Genomic DNA, 21264 nt, shown 5'->3' on the forward strand with positions numbered 1-21264 from the left:
AAATCAGAAAATGTCTCTTTTGGAAAATAGATAACTCTACATAAAAATAAATTCCATATGAATCAATATATTAAGTGTAATTATTAAGTCATAAAAAGAGCTATAAGAGGAGCTCCTGGGTGGCTCAGTTGGTTGAGTGTCCAACTCTTGTTTTCGGCTCAGGTCATGATCCCAGGGTTGTGGGATAGACACCTGTGTTGGCCTCTGTGCTGAGCATGGAGTCTGCTTACGGTTCTCTCTCCCTCTGCCCTTCTCCCCACCTCAAGCACATGCATGCTCTCTCTCTCTCAAATTAAAAAAAAAAAAAAAACTATAAGAAAGCATGGGCAACATTTTTATAATTTTGGAGTGCAGCAGTGTCTTCTTAAGCAAAGCACATATAATCATTAAGAAGAATGAGGTCTATCTTTGTGAACTATGTTGAAATGGAAATATCTATTCATTGTTAAATAATAACAGTAAGGTACTGCTCGTGTGTACATAGTTTACTCCAGGACACATCTTGTGGAGGAGTGTGACCAGTCAGTGAAAATTGGGGAGGGTATCCCCCCCAAAAATGAGAGACTGAGGAATCTCTTCTTAAAGATGGAGGCTCCCAGACTTTCATCAGGCTTTCACTGGCACAACAGGAAAAGCAAAACTACGGAGTGTGTAAAAGGAAAATTACTGGCCATCAGTGCAAAAGCATCAGAATCTCATCTGATGTCAGTAGAGCCCTTGTCAGAACACTAAAATAGAAATGAATAAAAAAGTCATTTTCTAAGAAAACAGCTATTGTCCAGAATATGGAACTGGATTTTAAATGGCATTGTTATAAAAAAGCTAAAAATATCTGATGTTTACAGCCAAAGCAGAAATGAAATGAGTCCCCTTCTAAAGGACCACTCATACACACACATATACACACACGAACACAATCTGTAATCTATATATGGATATACACATGTATCAATGTATCCATGCAAAATCCCAGAAAGTGCTCATAATGTTAAAATCTAGGAAGTGGAACCGAGGTCTGCATGGAAGAGAATGGGTCATTTTTCATTGTATGCCTTTTTATACTGTTACAGGTTTGAGGGTTTTTTTTAATGTTTATTTTGAGAGAGAGAGAGAGAGTATAAGCAAGGGAGGGGCAGAGAGAGAGAGAGAGGGGGACAGAGGATCCAAAACGGGCTCTTTGATGATAGTGGAGAGCCTGATGCGGGTTCGAACTCAGGAACCATGAGATCGTGACCTAAGTTGAAGTCGGATGCTTAACCAACTGAGCCACTCAGGGGCCACTAAGTTATTTTCCTAAACAATTTTTTTAATGTTTATTTTGAGAGAGAGTGTGTGTGTGAGCAAGTGGCGGGGGGCGGGGGGGGGGGCAGAGAGAGAGAGGGAGAGAGAGAATTCCAAGCAGGTTCCATGCTGTCAGGAGGGAGCCCAACGTGGAACTTGATCCCACAAACTATGAGATCATGACCTAAGCCAAAATTGAGAGTCAGGTGCTTTAAAAATAAATAAATAGTCAAGTGCCACCCAGGTGCCCCTTAAATAAACTTTAAAGAAAAAAAGCAATTTTTTTAAAAAGTTTATTTATTTTGAGAGAGCGAGGGAGCAGGGGAGGAACAAAGAGAGAGGGAGAGAGAAAATCCCAAGTAGGCTCCACACTGTCCACACAGAACCCGATGCAAGGCTCAAATTCACGAACCCTGAGATCATGACCTGAGCTGAAATCAAGAGTTGGATGTTTAACTGACTGAGCAACCCAGGCGCCCCAAATTAACTTTGTAAAAGAAAAAAAAATATATATATATATATAGACTTTGGAAGTAATGAGCTCAATACAAAAAATCCTGTGAAAGAGAGGATCCCAAACATAGGTTTCTTAGGGGACAAGGAAAGAACGGGACCACAGATAGATGCTTTCTGAGTACTGAATCTGGAATTGAACACTTTGCTGGCCTTCCTCATTCTCTGCTTTTGTGGTTGGTGATGTTTACTGTTGCTAGGAAACATTGCTATTTAGGAATTTATCTAGGATAGGATAATTACATTTGCTTCCTACTACAAATATCTGCAAGGATGTCTGAAAGAATATTTGACTGATTGAGTTTAGGAACAGGAATCCAGTACTTGAAACATAAGTAAACAGCCTTTTTCTTTTTTTTTTTTTTTTTTTAATTTTTTTTTTTTCAACGTTTATTTATTTTTGGGACAGAGAGAGACAGAGCATGAACGGGGGAGGGCCAGAGAGAGAGGGAGACACAGAATCGGAAACAGGCTCCAGGCTCTGAGCCATCAGCCCAGCGCCTGACGCGGGGCTCGAACTCACGGACCGTGAGATCGTGACCTGGCTGAAGTCGGACGCCCAACCGACTGCGCCACCCAGGCGCCCCTAAACAGCCTTTTTCTAATTGGTTGACATAGGGAATTTAACTTTGTATTGAGAAATAGTAGAACATTTGCTTTCAAAAAATTTCTTACTTTTTTTCTTGTGGTAAAATACACATAAAATTTACCATTTCTTACTGTTACTTTGCAAGACTACACTGGCTTGTCTATTTCTGTCATAACAGGCTCTTTCTTGCCTCAGAACTTTGCACTTGCTGTTTTCTCTGTCTGAACAACCTTCCCCTAATCTTTGCAGGACTAGCTCCATTTAATCCTTCTGGTTTCACCTTAAATATCTCCATCTCTGATGATCTTATCTGAAGTAGATGCCCCCCCTCTTATTTTTATTATAATCCCTATCATAGCATTTATTACAGTTTTTCACTTATGTTCATGTTTATTTGTTTATTGTCATTTTCTCCTTTTCAAAATTGCAGAATTCGTGTATGGAGTAGATAGTTTTGTTCAAGACTGTTTCCATGTTCCTAGCACAGTATCTGATAATAAGTTTCAGATAAAACTGTAAATCTCCAATTAATGTGTTCAAACACATCAGGAATTGTTTCATTTTCTCATTAGAGACATCCTGGCTGGAGCTCAGTCTTCCAGCTCTAGACTGGGCAGATTACTCCTGAGGTCCCAGTCTTAGGTTTTCTCTTCACCATCATTTTGAGGATCAAATTATTTTTTCATCCCCAGTCTTGGATTCCTTTGTTTCCTGGACTTTGGCTTACACTTGTATTTGCTGATACACATCTTCTAGTAGCTTTCTGAGAAAGTATATGGGAGATAACTTTTTTTATACATTGTATGTTTGAAAATCTCTTCTATCTCCACATGGGTCTAGAATCCTAAGTGAGAAATTCTTTGCCGTTAAAATTTCTAAGGCATGGCTCCATTGTCTTCTAGTTTTAGTTTTATTGAGATGTTTGATGCTATTCTTCTTCTTGATTCTTTATGTTATCTGGGTACCCCCCCACACACACACTATCCTTTAATGGACATTTCTTGAGCCTCATGTTTTCCCTTGATATGCTTTTTAAAAATGTTTTTAAATGTTTATTTTTGAGAGAGAGAGAGAAAGTGAACACATGCCTGGGTGGCTCAGTTGGTTAAGTGTCCAACTTTGGCTCAAGTTATGATCTCATGGTTTGTGGGTTTGAGCCCTGCATCAGGCTCTCTGCTGTCAGTGCAGAGCCCGCTTTGGATCGTCTCTCTCTGTCTCTGCCCTTCCCCTGCTCATGCGTGCTCTCTCTCTCTCTCAAAAATAAATACGCATTTTTAAAAAATCTGAAATGTAAGACTCCTTTTAAGAAGGTAATTATGTTTTATTTTAAAGAGAAACTCTTAAGTAAATCACTTAAACTTTATGAGATACCATGTGGTAAATTCCTTCCTTTGGCTGATAAGAGAAGACAAAAGACAGAATAATTAAAACATGGGGAACTAACAAAGCACCTATCAGAGTGAGGGAAGTTTTCAAGTAAGATCTAATTTGAGTTTATTATCCTGTCTTTTCAAGCACCAGATGTTACTTTGGTTTTCCTTACATTTATTGTGAAGAGTTAAGTACTCTCTTGTTACCAAATTGTTTTTCACCCATCTAAAATAAAAACATTTTGTCAAGAATCTTGAAACACTCTTGGGGCGCCTGGGTGGCTCAGTCGGTTGAGCGTCCACCTTCGGCTCAGGTCATGCTCTCACACTCTGTGAGTTCGAGCCCTGCGTCGGGCTCTGTGCTGACAGCTCAGAGCCTGGAGCCTGCTTTGGATTCTGTGTCGCCCTCTCTCTGTATCCCTCCCCTGCTCATGCTCTGTCTCTATCTCAAAAGTAAATAAAAAATCTTGAAACACTCTTTATATATATAAGAAGATAAAAGGAATATCTGGTGTATTATTCCGGATTATTTGTAAATTATACTTGCTATGCATTTAAGATGTATGTGAACTTACAATAGTTTATAGCATATAGTAGATACTCATCAAGTATTTGTTGAATAAATTTAAGAGCATCTTCACATGAACTGCCATTTAGAAGAGGATGACAATAATTGATTGCAACACAATGTGTTATTAAGACTGTGTGTGTGTGTGTGTGTGTGTGTGTGTTTCAAATCTCTCTATGCCAGAGAGAAGAATCAGTATCAGTCCTGAGTGGTTAGCACTCAGGTCACCAAGTTCATTACAGCCCAAGTGTAAAGAGGGGATACATAAGTGGAGGGTGATAAGTGATGGTAGAGCACACACATGGTGCCAGCAGCAGAGAGAAGGAGCCCCCAAGCCAGCCAGGAAATGCTGTTTTTCAAGGAGGGGACTCCTGAGAGAAGGAAGAATGGGAATGAGTTGCACTGAGGTGGTGGCTGAGGGGAATGGGTAAAGTTGACCTGGGTAGAAGCAAGGATAGATTCCAAGCCAAGGGAACGGCATGCACAAGGCCAGTGGCGAGAGGGAGATTGCTTAGGAAACAGAGCTCAGAGATGTGGAGGTGGATAGAGAAGGTAAGAGGAAGTGAGCTTGGGTCTTGATGGCCAATTTAAAGATTTGGACTTCATCCAGTGGCCAGTGTGGTACCATTGAAAGTTTCAGCAAGGGTTTCAGAGGATGCATGATCATATCTACATTCTTGAGAGAATACTCTGATGATGGGACCAAGAAGGTGGGCCAAGGAGGAGGTTGGTGCCATCATCTAGGCAGCAGGTTTCAGGGTCCCCAGGAGGTGCTGAGATTGAGTCTGCCTTGGCCAGGATGTTCTCAGGGAGGGAGGGAAGAAGAGACAGTGGAGGAACTGCCCTACTCTGCTTTCTCTCCTCACCAAGGCTGATCTGGGTAGAGTTCTGGGCACTAGCAGAGCAGGCTCAGGTGCCCCATGCCAGATTCTAGCTCCTCCCTCTCCACACTGTGGTCTGGGAAGGGTGAGGCATGCCATAGTCTTCGTGAGGTAATTGTCATTTTTCTGTATTTAGTGCAAGAGACTGTGCAGGCCCAGAGTGATCTGCTGTTGGGAACTGTGCATGACAAAGGCAACATGGAGCAGGTTATCCTCGAGATACGGAAGAGATTTGAAGCTGTAAGTGTGGATCCCAACCTCTTTCCTCAAGTATGTTGTTTTTTTTTTTAATTTTTTAATTATTTTTTTATGAACCTGTTTTATTTTTTATTTTTTTTAATTTACATCCAAATTAGCATATAGTGCAACAATGATTTCAGACCTCAAGTATGTTTTTGGCTTTGTCACTAAGTCCCAGAGAGACACCTTTAAAGTTGCAATTTTTTTCAGCCAAGAACAGAAGCCAGACAGGACTTCTTGTAATGGACCAAGGTAGAGGCCAACTTCCTCCTCAAAGGTTCTCCGGCATGATGTGGGGCCCAGGGGCCCTACTCCAGAGTGTTACCATGCTTCCTCTGTAAAGCACCCAGCAAAAGACAAGCTGTGGTTCTGCCAATACATCCTTTGGTTGGTTTGCACATTTCACTGTGCATTCGGAGTTGCAGTGTCCATAACTCTTTTCTTTCTCGCTGTCTTTCCCTAGAGACAAACAGAATTTATAGAAATCAAGTCCGACCTGAAGCACCTTGAAGTTTTAGTTGCCCAGCAGAGTAAGGACTTCCAGCAGCTGTGTGAGCAGCTAGGCCAGCTGAATGTGGCCAGCGTCCTAGCAGAGCTGAAGAGATTGATTTCAGTCCCTCAGGTACCTGGGCATGTGAAAGACAGCAGTTCCCAGACCTCACTACCTCTGGCCCAGAGCCTCAGTTTCACCAGGCAGGACAGATATGCCTCTGAGGAACCAGATACGTGGCAGACTCAGGCTATCCCTGCTGTCTGGAATCTTAGTATGGGCTCCCTGCAGCCTGGGGAGTTTGCTCTCTATACTGAGGGAGCAAAAAGTGATGCTCTCCAAGGAGAGGCTGTGCTGATGGCCGCTGGAACCGGCAAAAGAAGCAGGCGAGTAAAGGACAAGGCAGTGCAGACCAACTGCCAGAATTGGACTCTTAATAAAACCAGCCCTGAGAATCATGGCTCTGGTTCCCCAGGCCACAAAGTTCCTTGTGACTGGAGCTGGGTTTCCCAAGGAGCCTCAAGGTTTACACCCCTGGACTTTGAATCCAGCATTAAGAACACTTGCCAAAAATGTCAAGCTGAAGGTGTGCTTTCGTGTGCCCCTTGTGAACAAAGGCTGGTGACTGCACAGACAGGCAAAACTATGGAAAGAGGGGGGAAAGGCAAGAAGCAGCAGCCCAGGAAAGCCCGCAGAAGCAGGCTCCTAACCAGAAAGCAAGAACAAACCCCTAGCAAAACCTGTGCTTTCAATTCTAAATATCCTCAGCTTCCAGTTTCTGGCCCACAAAGGCTCCCCCTGGAGCAGCAGGAACCCTTTGCTCAGTCCCTGCATCTGTGGGGCTCCAGGACTCCCACAAAACCAGTCATCCCTGTTCTGAGAGCAACAGTCATGCCCAGTAAGACAGTGAGGGCAGCACAGGAGAACATCTTGCAGCTCAGTGGGCATTCTTCCAAACACAACAGCCTGCTTTCTAAAAGTTCCCTGGGGGACCACCAGATGAGCTGGTTCAGTGACCTCAACCTTGGAAGTTCAGAGTCTCCTCTGTGCAAGGATCCAGGGAAGAATATGCTCTATGATCTGGGTTTTGACAGCAGTGATGATGGCTTTTGACCAGCCCACAATCTGACTTCAGCTGATAGTTTATTGGTCTCAGCTGGAAAGACAAATTCTAGAACACTGGGGCTGGCTAACAGCAGAAAGTCCCTGAAGCCTGATTGGAGCCCTCAGGCTCAGAGGGCCTGCTAGGGGGTGGTGGTGGTCAGTGTAGGACAGGTGCAGGGCAGGGGAGTAGCTCTGGTGTTCTGGGTACCAGGTGCTGCCCATGACAAGCATAAGGGATAATTACATCCTTATTTATTGGAGTGAAGCACGTGGAGATGACAGTGATGAGCTGGAGCAGCAGCCTGGGTGTAGGGCATCAGGAGGAGGGTGCTGATTTGGGTGAAAGGAGGACTGGCCTCCATGTGGAATACTGAGTGGCAGAAGGGCTCTCACAGAACTGTTGCTGTGGCAGCAAGACTCCCAAACATTTTTGGTCTTCACGGTATTTCCTACACCTGACCAATACCTATCCAGGCCTCGGGATTTTTAAAATTATTTTTATCCAGTTTTACTGTCAGAGCACTTGCATGTTTTGATCAGTGGACATATTACAGGACACACTGTCTTCTTGTGAACAGAGAAACAGAGAATGTTAAGCTGCCAATGAAAAGAGGTGACGGGCACCCAATAAATTCCCAGAGCACCACTGTATACAAGCCACACAATCCCATTTTTCTTCCTGGCTGTTTTTCCTATGCTGTTTGCAACCACCCTTCAAGCTAATGAGAGCATCTAAGGGCCCTGTATTATTTCCAGAGAGCAATAGGCTTATGTGAGACTTTGGCTGTCTATTCATATCTTGCAGAAGTTTTGAGTTTTTGTTATACATATATGTATATTTGTTTTATAACAAAAAATAAAAATTTTTAAAAGCATATTTTTTTCATTATGTTTATTGAACTGATCTCCCAACAACTTAAGAAAATCAAATAGGGTGCCTGGGTGGCCCAATCGGTTGAGCTTCCGACTTTGGCTCAGGTCATGATCTCACAGTTTGTAAGTTTGAGCCCATCAGGCTCTCTGCTGTCAGTACTGAGCCCAGATCCAGCTTCAGATTCTCTGTTCCCCAGTTCCCCTTTCTGCCCCTCCCTGACTCATTCTCTCTCACCCTCTTTCTCTCTCAAAAATGAACATTTTTTAAAAAGAAAATAAAATGGATAAGACATATACCATCTTTTTATTCCATAGCCTTCGCCCAAATGATTTTGAATAAACACCACCCTATTCAGACTAGTTTCCTTTTTCTTTTCCTTTATTGTTTGAAAGTAAAATTCCTCACTGGATGGATTGGCTTCCAGAATTTGCCCATTTTCAAGGCAATGCAGTAAATGACACTGGGACCTCTGAGTGGACCATTATAGAAAGCAGTGGTTCTTGATTTTTATTTTCATTCTTTATTTTCAAGGGAACGTATCCCACAAAAGTTTGAGTTTAATTTGCCGCAACACCTTTGGCAACCTAAGCTGCTCTTATTCCCGTTTCCAGACCAAGGGCCTTCTATGACCTGTGGCTGGGATCCTTAGGCAATGACAGCAGCCCTTTCCAAGGCCCAGGAAGTACAGACTTGGACTCTGCCTACGACTGCCCTGGCCTTTTCTCCCCCGTGAGCCTCGCTGCATGCCTGTTCACCCTGCCCTCTGCCAGTCTCTACTGCCTTCCATACTAGTTTTCTCTGCTTATACATGGGAGGAAAGGGCCCAGCCATGCAATGGGCTCCTTCCAACCCGTCTCAAACTGACTACAGGTGGCTGTTGAGCGGTTAGCATGAGGCTTGTAGACCAGAGGGGTTTGTATCTGGAAATCTTTTATTACTCTAAGTTGAAAAGTTTGGTCATTTTAACTCAAAGTTGAGATCCTGTTAAGAGAATTCCATTAATGTTTATGACTATGGCCTTCTCATTGAAGGGTCTGTCCAATTTTGAAATGCCAAAGCAGGGGGTGCCTGGGTGGCTCAGTCAGTTAAGCGGCTGACTTTGGCTCAGGTCATGATCTCACAGCCTGTGAGTTCAAGCCCCGCATCGGGCTCTGTGCTGTCAGCACAGAGTCTGGAGCCTGCTTTGGATTCTGTGTCTCCCTCTCTCTCTCTGCCCCTCCCCGCTCACACTCTCTCTCTCTCAAAAAATAAACATTAAAAAAAAAAAAGAAAGAAAGAAATGCCAAAGCAGGACCCTCTGTTCTTTTGATTCTGCTGTGTTATGAAATCCTGTATTTCTTCAGAAGTATTTCTTTTTGTGTTATGAAGTCAAAGATCAGAGTGACTCAGTGTTCCATGAGCTGGGTGTTTTTGTAGAATGAGCAGTAAATTTATCTCTCAACAAGGCTGGGTTAATTAAAATTACACTGCCTGTCTCTGGTAATCATCAGGAAAGGATATTCTGTTTCTTATTTTATTCCTAAGGCTTTTTTTTTTTTTTTTTTTTTTTTTTAACTACTGTGTTCCTGCCAGAATTGGTGAGCGTGACATAGCCCAGGCACATCCCCAGAGCACACGATGTTTTGCTCTTTGGATGCTGATAGAGATGTGGCTGCACAGGGGCAGCTATAGTGGGAGGTCTATGGACCTAGGGCCCAGATAGCCACCTAGGGGCTCCTCCCTCTGATAATCACTCCAGCTACATCTGAGGATGGAAATAAAGCCAACCACAGCACCTAATTGTCTTGACATTCAAGTATCAGTCAATAAATTTTCAGAGAGAGAACAGCAGGCGAAGGACAGAGAGAAGGAGACAAAATCCCAAGCAGGCTCCAAGCCAAGCCATCAGCACAGAGCCCAATGCAGGGCTCAAAGTCACCAACCATGAGATCATGACCTGAGCTGAAATCAAGAGACCCTTAACCATCTGAGCCACCCAGGCACCCCTCAAGTATCAATTTAAATGTCCCCTACAGAGAGGTGTCTGGGGGCTCAGTCAGTCAAGTGCTCAACTCTTGATTTCGGCTCAGGTCATGATCTCATGGTTTGTGAGTTTGAGCCCCACATCAGTGCAGAGCCTGCTTGGGATTCTCTCTGAAAATAAATAAACTTAAAAAAAATAATGTCACCTACAGACAGACCTTTTCCTGACCTCTTCTGTAGGAGCTCACCCTACTCACTGCCCATTCCCTTACCCTGTTTTAATTTTCTCCTACAGCTCCATCTGAAATGGCATATTGATGTGCATACTTGATTTGCCTGCCTTGGTGGGCGGAATAGAAATCCCAGAAGCAAGATCGGCATCTGCCTCATCCCAGTTATATCTTCAGCATCCAGGAGAGTGTCTGACCTTAGTAGACACTTTGACAAATAGTGAGGGCAGGGATTGCTTGCTTAACATTTGAAGAGCTCTTTGCAGCCTGTCCCAAAGTCAGGTCTCTCTAGCATTCCTTTGCAACTTTCCTTTTTTGTGTTTTGTCTCAGAAGCTCCAGAGGTCTCCTGATGAGGGGTCTCCTGCAATATGCTCTCTTCTCTCCCAGGCCAGGTACCAGCAACCTCTCTCCACCCGAAATGCCCAGAAAACAACAGGCTTTCTGCCTCCCAAACAGTTGCTTCCTCAACGGATGAGCAATTTTGAAAAAATTTTCATGCTAGGCCTTAGGCCAAAACTCTTCATCAAATCAGGCATCCTCCAGTTGGCCAAGCACAGAAAGTCCTTCCCCACTAGGGCTAGGATCCATTGTCAGGTAGATTTCCTAAGTAAAACTTTGTCCACTCTATAAATATTTTAACGGAACATAAAATATTAACATTCTCCCACATACTCCAGGGAGAAAGCAAATTGCCAGAGCTTCAGATAGTCTTGGGATGAAAGTCTTGTCAATTGTTATCTACGGTCAGGTGCAGTGGCCTCCCTGGTTCGCATGCGCTATTCACTGGCTACTGCCATATTAAATGGCCTGTGCTTTAGTTAGAGGAGGTAGCATCCTGGTACCAGGTGAGCCCCCAGCTGAGCCATTCAATAAGAGGAAGATTGGCCTGAATTAGGCCTCTTTTGCAAATCCTCTTCCTCAATTTCTTTGATCACTGACAGCTCACAACTTCTCTAATGGGAGGATGGTGTCGCTTTCCTATCAGCACATTCCTGGATACACAGGTGAGAGACACAGGGCCCCAGGTTTTGTTGCCTTCTGCCTGGTCTCCTGATCCCCTTGCGTTCTCTCCTGGGATTAGAAGTGGAGGGTCCAAGGAGCCAGGGCAGGTGGGCCAGGAGGTGGCTCGGCTCCCCTATTCCCCGAGTGAAGGGAGCAGGAGGCAGGGGGAGGGGGACCTGGAGACACAGAAATGAGAAGGCAGGCCCCAGTGCCTGACTGAGCTGGCTGGAACTCAAGAGAGGGAGAGGCATACTAACCGGAAGTTCTCTCAGAACTCAACCTGGCAAGATTTCAGACTCTGATCTAGACCCATGTGGCTAGACAGCCATGCCCAGTAATGTGGAGAACATGGCAGTCTGGATGAGGCTGAGGGCAGGGTCAACACTTCCAGCCCTTGAATTGTCCTTTTGAAATAATTGTTGCTCTGCTCTCAGGCCTCAGCTGTGGTTCTCTGCTCCCTGCTGACCTTCACTCGGCCATTGGCTCATCTCTCTCCTTTATCCTACCCCTTCTTCCTCAGCCTGCCCTGCCTGCCCTCCCGCAGGTCCTAGTAGCTTCTGTGAACCAGCTCCTGCCTTACAAAGTCTACAAATAGAGCTGCACATAGAGCTGGTTTCTAGGGGCTTCGGCATGGACACTGGTGGGACGCAGCCAGGGGACCTGAAAACCTCTTACAGGGCTGGATGGGCCCAGCTTCTCACGTGCCTTGTGCTGTGGCTTGAATTTGCAGTTTGCAACTAGTAGGTTCCAAAGCTCCTATTTATTCTTGAGGTTGCCTTGTTTCTATTTTGATTCTGCTAATCCAAAGCACAGTTTGGTGTTTCCACGGAAACAATTCAGTGATTGTTTAGTTTGCCAAGATGAGCTGCGGGGGAGAGAACCAAATGACGTAAAACATTTTTAGTTTCTCAAATAGGACTATCATTGTCTCAAGAAGTTGTTGGTCCCAGCCCCCTGCAAACCCAAGGAAATATTCTAGACTCCTTTTCCCCTTCTAGCCAAGTCTCTAGAGACCCATTCCCCAAACCCCTGCTGTGTGCAGATAAGCACACATCTGCCCAGTAAAGCAGATGACAAAGGCAGGAGGGTCTCCTTAGGACACTCAGGAAGCCAGGGATGCAGAGACAGGAGTCCATGTCACAAAGGAAATGACCATATGGCTGCTCCTGCTAATCTGGGACTGGAGAGCCAGAGGCTCAGGGCTCACCTGCTTTAACTGAACAAGCTGTGTTCCTACAGTGAGGAAAAGCTCCTCATCCAAGGATTCAGGGTGAATTACCCCTCTGGCAAATTTGAAGTTTTACAGAAAGGTTTAGCTAAAACAGTGGTGTATCTGTCTGGGGGCATGGAGAGCTGGGTCTCCCCCACCCATGCTGAGCCTTGTTCTCAAGGACCACAGTCTCCTCCACAGGCAGAAAGTCCTCTCTCTGCAATCTTCTCACGTTGGGGTGAGGCCCCCATTCCCAGAAACCACTCCCTGTACAAAGACCCCGGGGGAGCGTGAATGGAGACCTAGAGCTTCTGGTACCGGGGATCAGGCGACTCTCCTGCCAAGGCCCTGTAAGTCCTCCCACTGTGGGTCTGGTTTCTGCTCCAGTTGCTGGGAACTGTGAAGGTCAGCTGTGGGCAGTTAGCTGGTGAGGGATACCCTCAGCTGGCTGGTGGAGTTGGGGGTCTTAAGAAGACATACATGTCCACTGCAGAAAAATTAGAAAATATGGACAAGAAAAAACAAGACAAAACCCCCTTGCCTTCCATAACAATGTCCTGTATATGCTGTGCTCATACACACATTTGTACAAACTTGGGATCAATTGCACTTTCAAAAAATAAATACATCTTAAGTTTTGGAATAACTTTAGATTTACAGGAAAGTTGCAAAGACAGTTTCTATCTACCCTTCACCCAGTTTCCCCTAATGTTAACACCTTACATAACAGGTATATTTGTCAAAGCTAAGAAACTAATACATGAACTCCAGACTTTATTTAGACTTCCCCAGTTTTTCCATTAATGTCTTCTTTCTGTTCCAGGATGTAATCCAGGATACCACACTGTGTTGTAGTCAGAGTGTCTTCACTGGTCTGTGACAGGTTTCAAGTCTTTCCTTGTTCTTCATGACCTTGACAATCTGGAGTGCTGGCCAGGCATCCTGCAGAACGTCCCCCAATCTGGGTTTGTCTGACATTTAGTGTATGATTAGACTGGGGATGAGGGGCTTTGGTAAGAACACGGTAGAGGTGGAGCACCCTTCTCATTGCTCCCTGTGGGGGTGGAAGGGTCAGCCACATGACGTCACTGGTGGTATCACCTTCATCACGTGCTTAAGTGCTGTCAGGCTTCTGCACAGAAATCTGTTTTTCTTTTTCCCTGCTCTGTTCCTTGGAAGGGACTCACTGAGTCTAGCCTGGCCTCAAGGGGTAGTGATGGGAAACAGAGTGGATTAAGCTCCGCTTTCTCTATGGGAGACAATCCACATCAACACTTCATATCTGAACTACACTGTGTTGAGCCCTGGCTTTTTTGGATCCCAAGTAGACCTCTCTCCATGCACACAGCCATTCTTCACCTGAGCAGTACAGCTGAGGATGCTGTGAGCATTATTTTCATTTGCTCCCGTCCTTTTGGCTAAGGGAGAAGAAACTGGTCCCTAACTCCACAAGCGGTGAGTGCTTATTGAGGGTGCCATTCCCTACAGGGACTGAATGTCCTCTGGTTAACCTTGTCCTGCCCTCTGCCCCCCGCGGGGCAGTGGTGGTGGCTGCCTTGGCAGGGGAGGCCCATCTCATGAAGAGGCCAGAGGCTAGTGGTGCCATTTGCTCCGCTAAGGGGTGGGCATGCAGTCTCCACCTGAGAGCTCGCAGGAATCACCAGACCTGTGTCACCAGCTCCGCAGCCTGCCCTATGCTGAGGTCTCTAGCCTAAAAGATGGCCTGTCAGAGGGGGGCCCTTGGCCACGGGCCTTCCTTCCCGGTTCTCTGGGTTGTTTGGGCTTTGGGTCTTACAACAGCCCCTGTGCCAGCCTCCTCATCCCCATCCTCCCCATATGAGCCCAGAAGGCAGGCACTTCCCTGAGACTCAGTTTCTGGGCATCAAATCTTGCCCAATAGCTTATGTGTCCCAAAAGAACATCATGATTTTAAGACATCTGCCAAAATAATTTCTGATGATGTCCTTGTCCTTTCTTTCCAGGAGTGTGGCTAGTGCCAGCCCTGTTAGGCTTTTGCTGCTATGCTGACCTCAGGGGAGCAGTGGGCTGGCTCCTCCTTCACTCCCTGCCCATCTTGCCCTAGCAGGGTCATTGCTACAGGGATTCTCTGTGGCCTCCAGGGTCTCCAAGCCTGGAGTGGGATGCATGAATGTGGGGCATTGGCCCATGGGCAGGACCTATGCTTACCTTTTCATCCCACTGCCCTTGGCTGAGGGCCCAGGGGTCTGATGTGCAGAGTGTGGTGGGGAGGCCTCATGGGAATGTCCTGTCGGGAGGGGACCAGCCTCTCCAACATAACCATGAGGTCCCTGTAGAGGCCTTCAAGCTGAACAGGGGCAGGGCTGGGGGGCACTGATGAGAGGTTGGTCTAGACAAAAGGAGAGCATGGAGCCCATGCAGAGAACAGGCAGCCCTGTGTGGAAAGTGTGCAAGGGTGGCAGAGGGCCTGGGGCCACAAGTCTGTGTAGGCTGTGCTGGCCTGAGGGCTGGTCCCAGGGGTTGCTCAAAGCTCACCCTGGTTGTGGCCCCAGTACTTACTTATTCAGGGGCCCATGGGAAAATAATACCAGGAGACACAGCAGAGGCCCACAACCCATACCCGCCTTGGGTACCGGATGTATTCAACGTCAATCAAAGACACATTTGAGATGTCAAGAAAAGTGAAAAACAAGTCAACAGTAAGAAACATTTCAAAGCAACAGAAAAAAAAAAAGGGGGGGGCTTTCAGATCAAAAAGGGACACAACTAGAAGTTAAAGAGGGTGTGGTAACCCAAATTCTGCCAGCCCACAGTGGCCCACAGTGACACTGATCACTGCCTGAGAGACAGCCTCCTGCTGGAAAGAACCAAAGCCGTCCTTACTCAATTTGGTATTTAAAAGAGGCCATCAAATTGTAGTCCTCTTCCAAGTCCAGCACAGTCTCGACGATACTGTGATCATCAAAAGCCTGCTTGAGGCTGCCAGGCTCTGCATCTGAGGCCTTCTGAGGGCTCTCATCGGAGAGCAGAGCCCAGGCCTCCTCCCTGAAGGGCGAGCCTCCGCAGCGGCCACACACACGGCTCAGCGCATTTTCAAATTCTAGCTTCCCAGCCAGTTCTTCAATAGCTCGGATGCTTGCATGGTCTTAAAAATAAGAACATCCAGCATTACAATTCCAGTGAGAGGCTCCCAAAGCCATTTCAGGCACAAGTTAAAAGCCACAAATGGGCACTCACTCTTCAGGGACTGTGCCAAGCCTGGCATTCCCGCCCTGAGGTGGGCAGGCTGCTACAGTAGGTGCCTAATTTTTAGATGGTCTCGATGCCCTCCCTCCCAGCTCCACATTTATTAAGCCCAACTACCTGCCAGTCCCCAAGGAAGGTGTAAGTGGGAGGACACAGAGATGCACAGGCTTGTCTTGGATCTCAGGGAACTCCCTGACCTGCAGGCATGACCAGACATAGTGTGAAAAAAATGCGAGTCTTTTGGGGAATCCAAATGCTTCCCGGGGCTGGCAAGGGTGTGAAAGATGGGGAGCCGAGGCAGGTGACTTCAGCTCCCCTCCTGGGACTACTGGAGGAGACTCTGTCCTCTCACATAGTGGGCTGGCAGGGGTCTTGCTCTGTGGCCTAAAGTGAGTATCCTCCCACCGGGCCTCCCTTTCATCCCCACAACCTGGAGACCCTTCCAGAGACAAGAGCTTCAGGCAGCCCCCAAGGCTATGCATGCCTTAATTAGGGGCTGTTGGTCCACTGTGCAGTGTCAGTCATTTAGAAATAGAACATACCAAAATAAATAAATTAGGTCATGCACAGTTCACACAATGTACAGATGTGTGTGTAGAAAAAAAACCTCTGACCGGATGTATAGCACTATGTTAACAGTAGCTTTCTTTGGGTACTGGAATTACAGGGGAGCTTTGGAGATCTTTCCTTCTAATCTTATGTTATCTACCCACTCCACCCTGACCCATCTTTGCCTATGTCCTTGTCTCCAGATCTAAGCTCAACCACCAAGTCCTGGGGAGCCATTGTCCCTTATGTCCAGGGTTTCACTGTAACCAGACATTTATGAAATGACCCATCAGGCTATCGGCTCCATGAGGGCTCTATGCATAGAGCCTGCCCTGGCAAAATAAATCTACCATGTAGATGAATGAGAACTAAGACAGTGGTTTTTTGCTTTGTTTTGTTTTGTTTTAAAGACACCTGCTGACTCAAGAGCCTGCAAGGAGGACCTATCCTGAGGAGAGGACAGACCTGCCCTCTGTACTCACCGATCATATCAAGCAGATCCTTTGTGACCTCTTGGCTAGAATTGCTGAGTGGCATGTTTGAGTCAACCTTCAAATCTTTCTCCATATCTTTCCTGCAACCCCCAGGTAGGAAAAAAAGAAGAAGAAGAAGAAGAAGAAGAAGAAGAAGAAGAAGAAGAAGAAGAAGAAGAAAAGGTGGAGGATTAGAGCCTCTTTCAAGAAAATATCGTGGGGAACTCAGTGTTAGATAATCTTAAAAACAAAAATACACTGGCAACTTTAAATCAGCTCCTGTGCTGTGTATACAGGACAACTGGAAACTGCTAAATCAGTGAAGTTGACTAATAACAACATCCTAATGACTCACAGGCATCACAGATAGTGCATTAATGAGTATGAATGCCCATATAACATTTGTAGAATTGAATCAACTAAATGGCTTCTTCTTTCTCTGCCTCCATGGAAGCCAAGATGGCAGGACCCTGAAGTTTCATCCCAGATGGTCATCCTTTCTCCAAAGCAAGGTGCCTAAAACCAGGCAGTTTAAACCTACCAGGGAGAAGGGTGCCCGACTGGCTCAGTCAGAAGAGCATGTGACTCTTGGTCTCAGGGTGGTGAGTTCAAACCCCACGTTGGGTGTAGAGATTACTTAAATAAATAAACTTTAAAACTACCAGGGAGAAAAAAAGGTCTAGGGGACATCTTAACCCAGTGATGGCCTAAAAAACCGGTGGGGTGGGGTGGGGTGTGGGTGAAGGGAGCAAAAACAAGGATGAAGGCAGGAAGTATCCATTCAGCCTGTCCCTAGTATGGACATTGTTTCTGCAGCATAAAAAATAAAGCATTTTAGAAATCAGGTTCTCTAACATTCACTATCCCCGTGGGACCTGCAAGGCAGTTTCTAGGACTAGTCTGATGGTCCTAGAGGGGAGGCAAGGCAGTGCTACAAATTCAATTTAGGGACTTCAGGCATTTTCAGAAATTCGATCCCCCTAACTGTAACTTTTTATACTGGCAAACTGGAATCACCTTAGGCTGTCTTTTCTCCAGTTCTCCCCATCTCCCGCAGCTCTCCAAAACTGTCTTTCGGGTGCCCAAATGGAGGAATGCATCAATACGTTTTCCTTACTGGTCAGAGGTTTTCTTTTCGCGCATAAAGCATGTGGCTTTGCATTCATTGGGGCATGGTTTGGAGCAAAGGCAGGGCTCTCTGTCTCAGAAGCACAAGGGACTGGAGCAAAAGGAGCAGGGGAGGAGGAGCAGGCTGCCAGCGGGTGCCTCCTGCAGAGGAGCCGGTGCACAGGGAGGGGGAAGGAGAGCGGCGGCGCGGTATCCTGCTCCAGCCTCTGCTGGTCTGAGCACTCCTGGGAATGACTGACACCTTCAAAGGCTCGGTCAATGGCTGCAGTCAGCTCCTTTCTGCATCTTCTCAGTTTTTCAGACATTTCCCCTAAAAGCGACCACGTCTTTATTATGTAATACATTGTAAATGCACAGAGCATCATGAGTATAACGTTACAGATGAAGTTGCAAACCACCCCTGAAAGGCGCATCTCCTGGAGCTTGATCCACGCCACAGGGCAGAGGCCACAGTAACCCACACTCCAGGCGTGGGGGGCCGGGGGAGGGGGGGGCTTCCTCCCGTGAGGCGGGTGTGGCCCTTGATTCTCGGGAGGAACCTGCAATCTGCCGGGAGCCCCAGGGACGCCCGGACCCGCCTCCCCCGGCTCCCGGCCCGCCCGCCCCTGCCGCCCGCCCAGTCATCTCCACGGCCCTCTCGGCCCTCGCCAGCAGCCCGCAGCCGGCCCTTGGGCGAAGGTCCGCAGCCACGTCCTCACCCAGCAACGCCGCCACACCGCCACCCCCGCCAACGGTCGCCGCGCGTGCACGAGAACGGCGCTCCCGCTCCAAGGTTAAAGGTCAGACAAGAATGCCGGGACGACCACCTAGTCCTTTAAACCCATGGGGCCCAGAGGGGAAGCGCACTAGCGGGATCCCCGCCTCCCTCCCCCACCCAGCGAGCCCAATGAGGACTGCGGGCGGGATGGCCTGGGGGTGGGGGGCGGGGTGTGGAGGGGGAAGGACCGCCCAGAAGCCGCTGCAGGGGCGATCTCATTTCTTACCAAAGTTGGCAAGAAGGGAAAGGTTCCTGTTCTCCAGCTGACATGGAGAGAAACCGGATGGGCCACCGTACCCAGCAGTTTTGTGAACCGACTTCTTTTAAGTGAGATCTAATAAAAGCTCTACACCGTATCCAACGGTCTCAATTCATCAAGGATGGTGAGGGACATAACAGAACTGCTAGGTTCCACACGAGATTGCAGGGCAGGAGACCCCAACACCAATTCTTTTCATGTCATTAGGGGGAAGAAAGATGGAAATTCCAAGATGGCTCAAAGGGACACAGAAACGGGCTTCAGTGGCTAATTTTGAGGGAATTATAAACCCATCTCAGTGCACAGCAAGGGAGAAGGGGACAATATCAAGTGAACTTGAGGCTTCGTTTACTGCGGGCAGACTGCTGGGGTGACCAGTAATCAGCACCAGAATAAGAAATCCAGGAGCTCAGGGCAGCCTCCTGCATGTCTGTCTTCACGGCCACCATACTCCATTACTGTTCCTCTCCATTCTTTGGAATTCACAGGACTTTCTCCACTGTGCACCCCCCACCCCCTACTTTGCAGCTCCACAGGTCTTACAAGAAATTTCTCACCACCTGCATAAAAAGAAAAATAATTCAGCCTCTTGACATAACCCTTCTGAGCAAACAGGGTCTTTTCTTTTTTTTTTCTTCTGCTCATAAAAGGGAATTTCCTCATCTGGTTTTTAGACTAGAAGTCTCCAGAGTGTCAAAGCTGTTCTCCTGGGGGATTACACTGGTGCTGTGGGGTGGCAGAGTCACGGAGACAGCATCAGTTGGTGTCCATGCTGCAAGCCTCATCGTCCCCCATGCCCTGCTGTGAGCTGCTTGGGCTCGTCCCTCCCTCAGAGGATCCAGAAAAACTGATGAGTGAAGGTGTCTTATAAAATTCATCATCTCGACGTTGGTAAAATAGCACGTAAGCTGCTTTTGTCTAAAACACAAGAGGGGAAAAGTTCATTCACTGGTTGGAATTACCACCCATTCTCCCCAGCTTTTCTCTCACTGTTCAAAACCCACTCTCAGGCATCTGCCACTGTGCCCTATGCATCCATGCAGAGAAGCAACCATGAAGGTGACTGTGCCCAGAGTGGGGAAAGGCCAGTGCCCTATGATAGAACCCAGACGAGAGTCCAGCTTCTCATTTAGGAAGCGTCCCAGAAGGAATGGCAGTCAATTCTTTCTCCACCACACCCAGCTCCCACTGTCACATCAGGATGACCAAATAACCAACCAGCCCAGGAGACTCTACCCATAAAGGTAAGATGAGGAACCAAGTATTAGAGCCTACTCACCACTATCTGATCCTCGGAGGCCAGGGACACATTGCTATCATCAAAATAATACCATTTCCCGTTCAGTTTGTTCTTCGCGTATGCGGTGTCTGCCAAGTCAACAAGAAAATACCTCTAGCAATCACCAGAGAACTAATCTGGCTAGTTTATTGCACTGAACAATAAAACTCTAAAAAAATGAAACAATGTTCTCACTCATATGTGGAATTTAAGAAACTTAACAGAAGACCATGGGGGAAGGGAAGGAAAAAATAAGTTACAAACAGAGAGAGGCAAACCGTAAGAGACTCTTAAATATAAACAACAAACTGAGGGTTGATAGGGTGTGTGTGTGGGGGGGGGTAGGGAGGGAAAATGGGTGATGGGCATCAAGGAGGGCACTTGTTGGGATGAGCACTGGGTGTTGTATGTAAGTGATGAATCATGGGAATCTATCCCCGAAACCGAGAGCACACTGTATACTCTGTATGTTAGCTAACTTGACAATAAATTGTATTTTAAAAAAATGAATAAAACAAAACAAAGACCCTGAAATTAAATTTATAGGTAACAACCAAAAGTCAACTACTTTTTTTGAAATCTATTCTTTCTCAAAAAGGCTCTGAAAGGGTAAAAACGGAGTCATCAGGGACCAAGGCTTTAAACTTTAATTTTGGAGGGTATCTGGGTGGCTCAGTTGGTTAAGCTTCTGACTTCAGCTCAGGTCATGATGGGTTCAAGCCCTGCATCAGGCTGAGTGTGGACAGCTCAGAGCCTGGAGCCTGCTTCTGTCTGTCTGTCTGCCTGTCTGTCTCTCCTCCACACACTACTTGTACTCTCTCTCAAAATTAAAACATTAAGCAATTTTTTATTAAAAAAATAATAATAATAGGGGTGCCTGGGTGGCTCAGTCAGTTAAGCATCTGACTTCGGCTCAGGTCATGATCTCATGGTTCACGAGTTTGAGTCCCATGTCGGGTCCTTTGCTGACAGCTCACAGCCTGGAGCCTGCTTTAGATTCTGTGTCTCCCTCTCTCTTTGCCCCTCTCCGCCTCATGCTTTGTCTCTCAAAAATAAATAAATGCAAAAAAAAAAAAAAATTTTTTTTTAAACCTGTAATTTGGGGAAACTAATCCAAAAAAATAGAGAAACCCAGTATTAATCTTCAGGATGGCTGTTAAACCATAGCCAAGGGACCCATAAAAGAAGCTGATACTTTTAATATTTAAGCAAAAATCGCTCTCCCCCACTTGGTTCAGGGAGATGGCTACTACTGCCTCTTCCGGCCTCTTAGAGCCTC

General features: G+C 46.6%; 3 protein-coding genes across 6 annotated transcripts in view; 1 reads left to right on the forward strand and 2 right to left on the reverse strand.

Annotated features, from left to right (window-relative positions):
* The window catches only part of IHO1 (interactor of HORMAD1 1), a 35780-nt gene extending 27869 nt beyond the window's left edge, over positions 1–7911 (forward strand). Inside the window, exons 7-8 of the mRNA XM_043590374.1 lie at positions 5339–5442; positions 5906–7911. Of these exons, the coding sequence (XP_043446309.1) occupies positions 5339–5442; positions 5906–7045 (1244 nt within the window). The 3' untranslated portion in view covers positions 7046–7911. The remainder of the gene's footprint in view (positions 1–5338; positions 5443–5905) is intronic.
* Positions 7912–14898: 6987 nt separating this feature from the next.
* On the reverse strand, positions 14899–18751 carry CA2H3orf62 (chromosome A2 C3orf62 homolog). 2 transcript variants are annotated; one of them, XM_043590379.1, is made up of 4 exons: positions 18389–18751; positions 17580–18000; positions 16572–16663; positions 14899–15439 (listed from the first exon to the last, which is right to left on the reverse strand). In XM_043590379.1, exons 2-4 carry the CDS (start codon positions 17993–17995, stop codon positions 15174–15176), a joined length of 774 nt encoding a protein of 257 aa, XP_043446314.1. In that variant the 5' UTR covers positions 17996–18000; positions 18389–18751; the 3' UTR covers positions 14899–15173. The 2 variants fall into 2 exon arrangements, with proteins under 2 accessions (XP_043446314.1, XP_043446313.1); XM_043590378.1 differs by having other exon boundaries at positions 17580–18751.
* Positions 18752–18868: 117 nt separating this feature from the next.
* Positions 18869–21264, reverse strand: part of USP4 (ubiquitin specific peptidase 4) — a 50950-nt gene continuing 48554 nt past the window's right edge. For 2 of the 3 annotated variants that reach the window (XM_043590376.1, XM_043590375.1), the window contains 2 exons: positions 19986–20074; positions 18869–19624 (listed from right to left, as the gene is read on the reverse strand). In XM_043590376.1, coding sequence (XP_043446311.1) covers positions 19463–19624; positions 19986–20074 — 251 coding nt within the window. In that variant the 3' untranslated portion in view covers positions 18869–19462. Of the gene's footprint in view, positions 19625–19985; positions 20075–21264 lie in introns of those variants that run through there. The other variant, XR_006298669.1, reaches the window with a different exon arrangement.

This window comes from Prionailurus bengalensis, chromosome A2 (assembly GCF_016509475.1).
Source record: "Prionailurus bengalensis isolate Pbe53 chromosome A2, Fcat_Pben_1.1_paternal_pri, whole genome shotgun sequence".
NCBI lineage: Eukaryota > Metazoa > Chordata > Mammalia > Carnivora > Felidae > Prionailurus > Prionailurus bengalensis.

Excerpts from the sequence above, each read along its gene's own strand:
- CA2H3orf62 (XM_043590378.1), bottom strand. The coding sequence starts at position 18,103 with ATGCGCCTTTCAGGGGTGGTTTGCAACTTCATCTGTAACGTTATACTC. Across the intron at positions 16,664-17,579 it reads TGGAGAAAAGACAGCCTAAG|GAAAGATATGGAGAAAGATT; the intron begins GTGATTCCAGTT and ends TGGGGGTTGCAG. Across the intron at positions 15,440-16,571 it reads GGATCTGCTTGATATGATCG|ACCATGCAAGCATCCGAGCT; the intron begins GTGAGTACAGAG and ends CTTATTTTTAAG.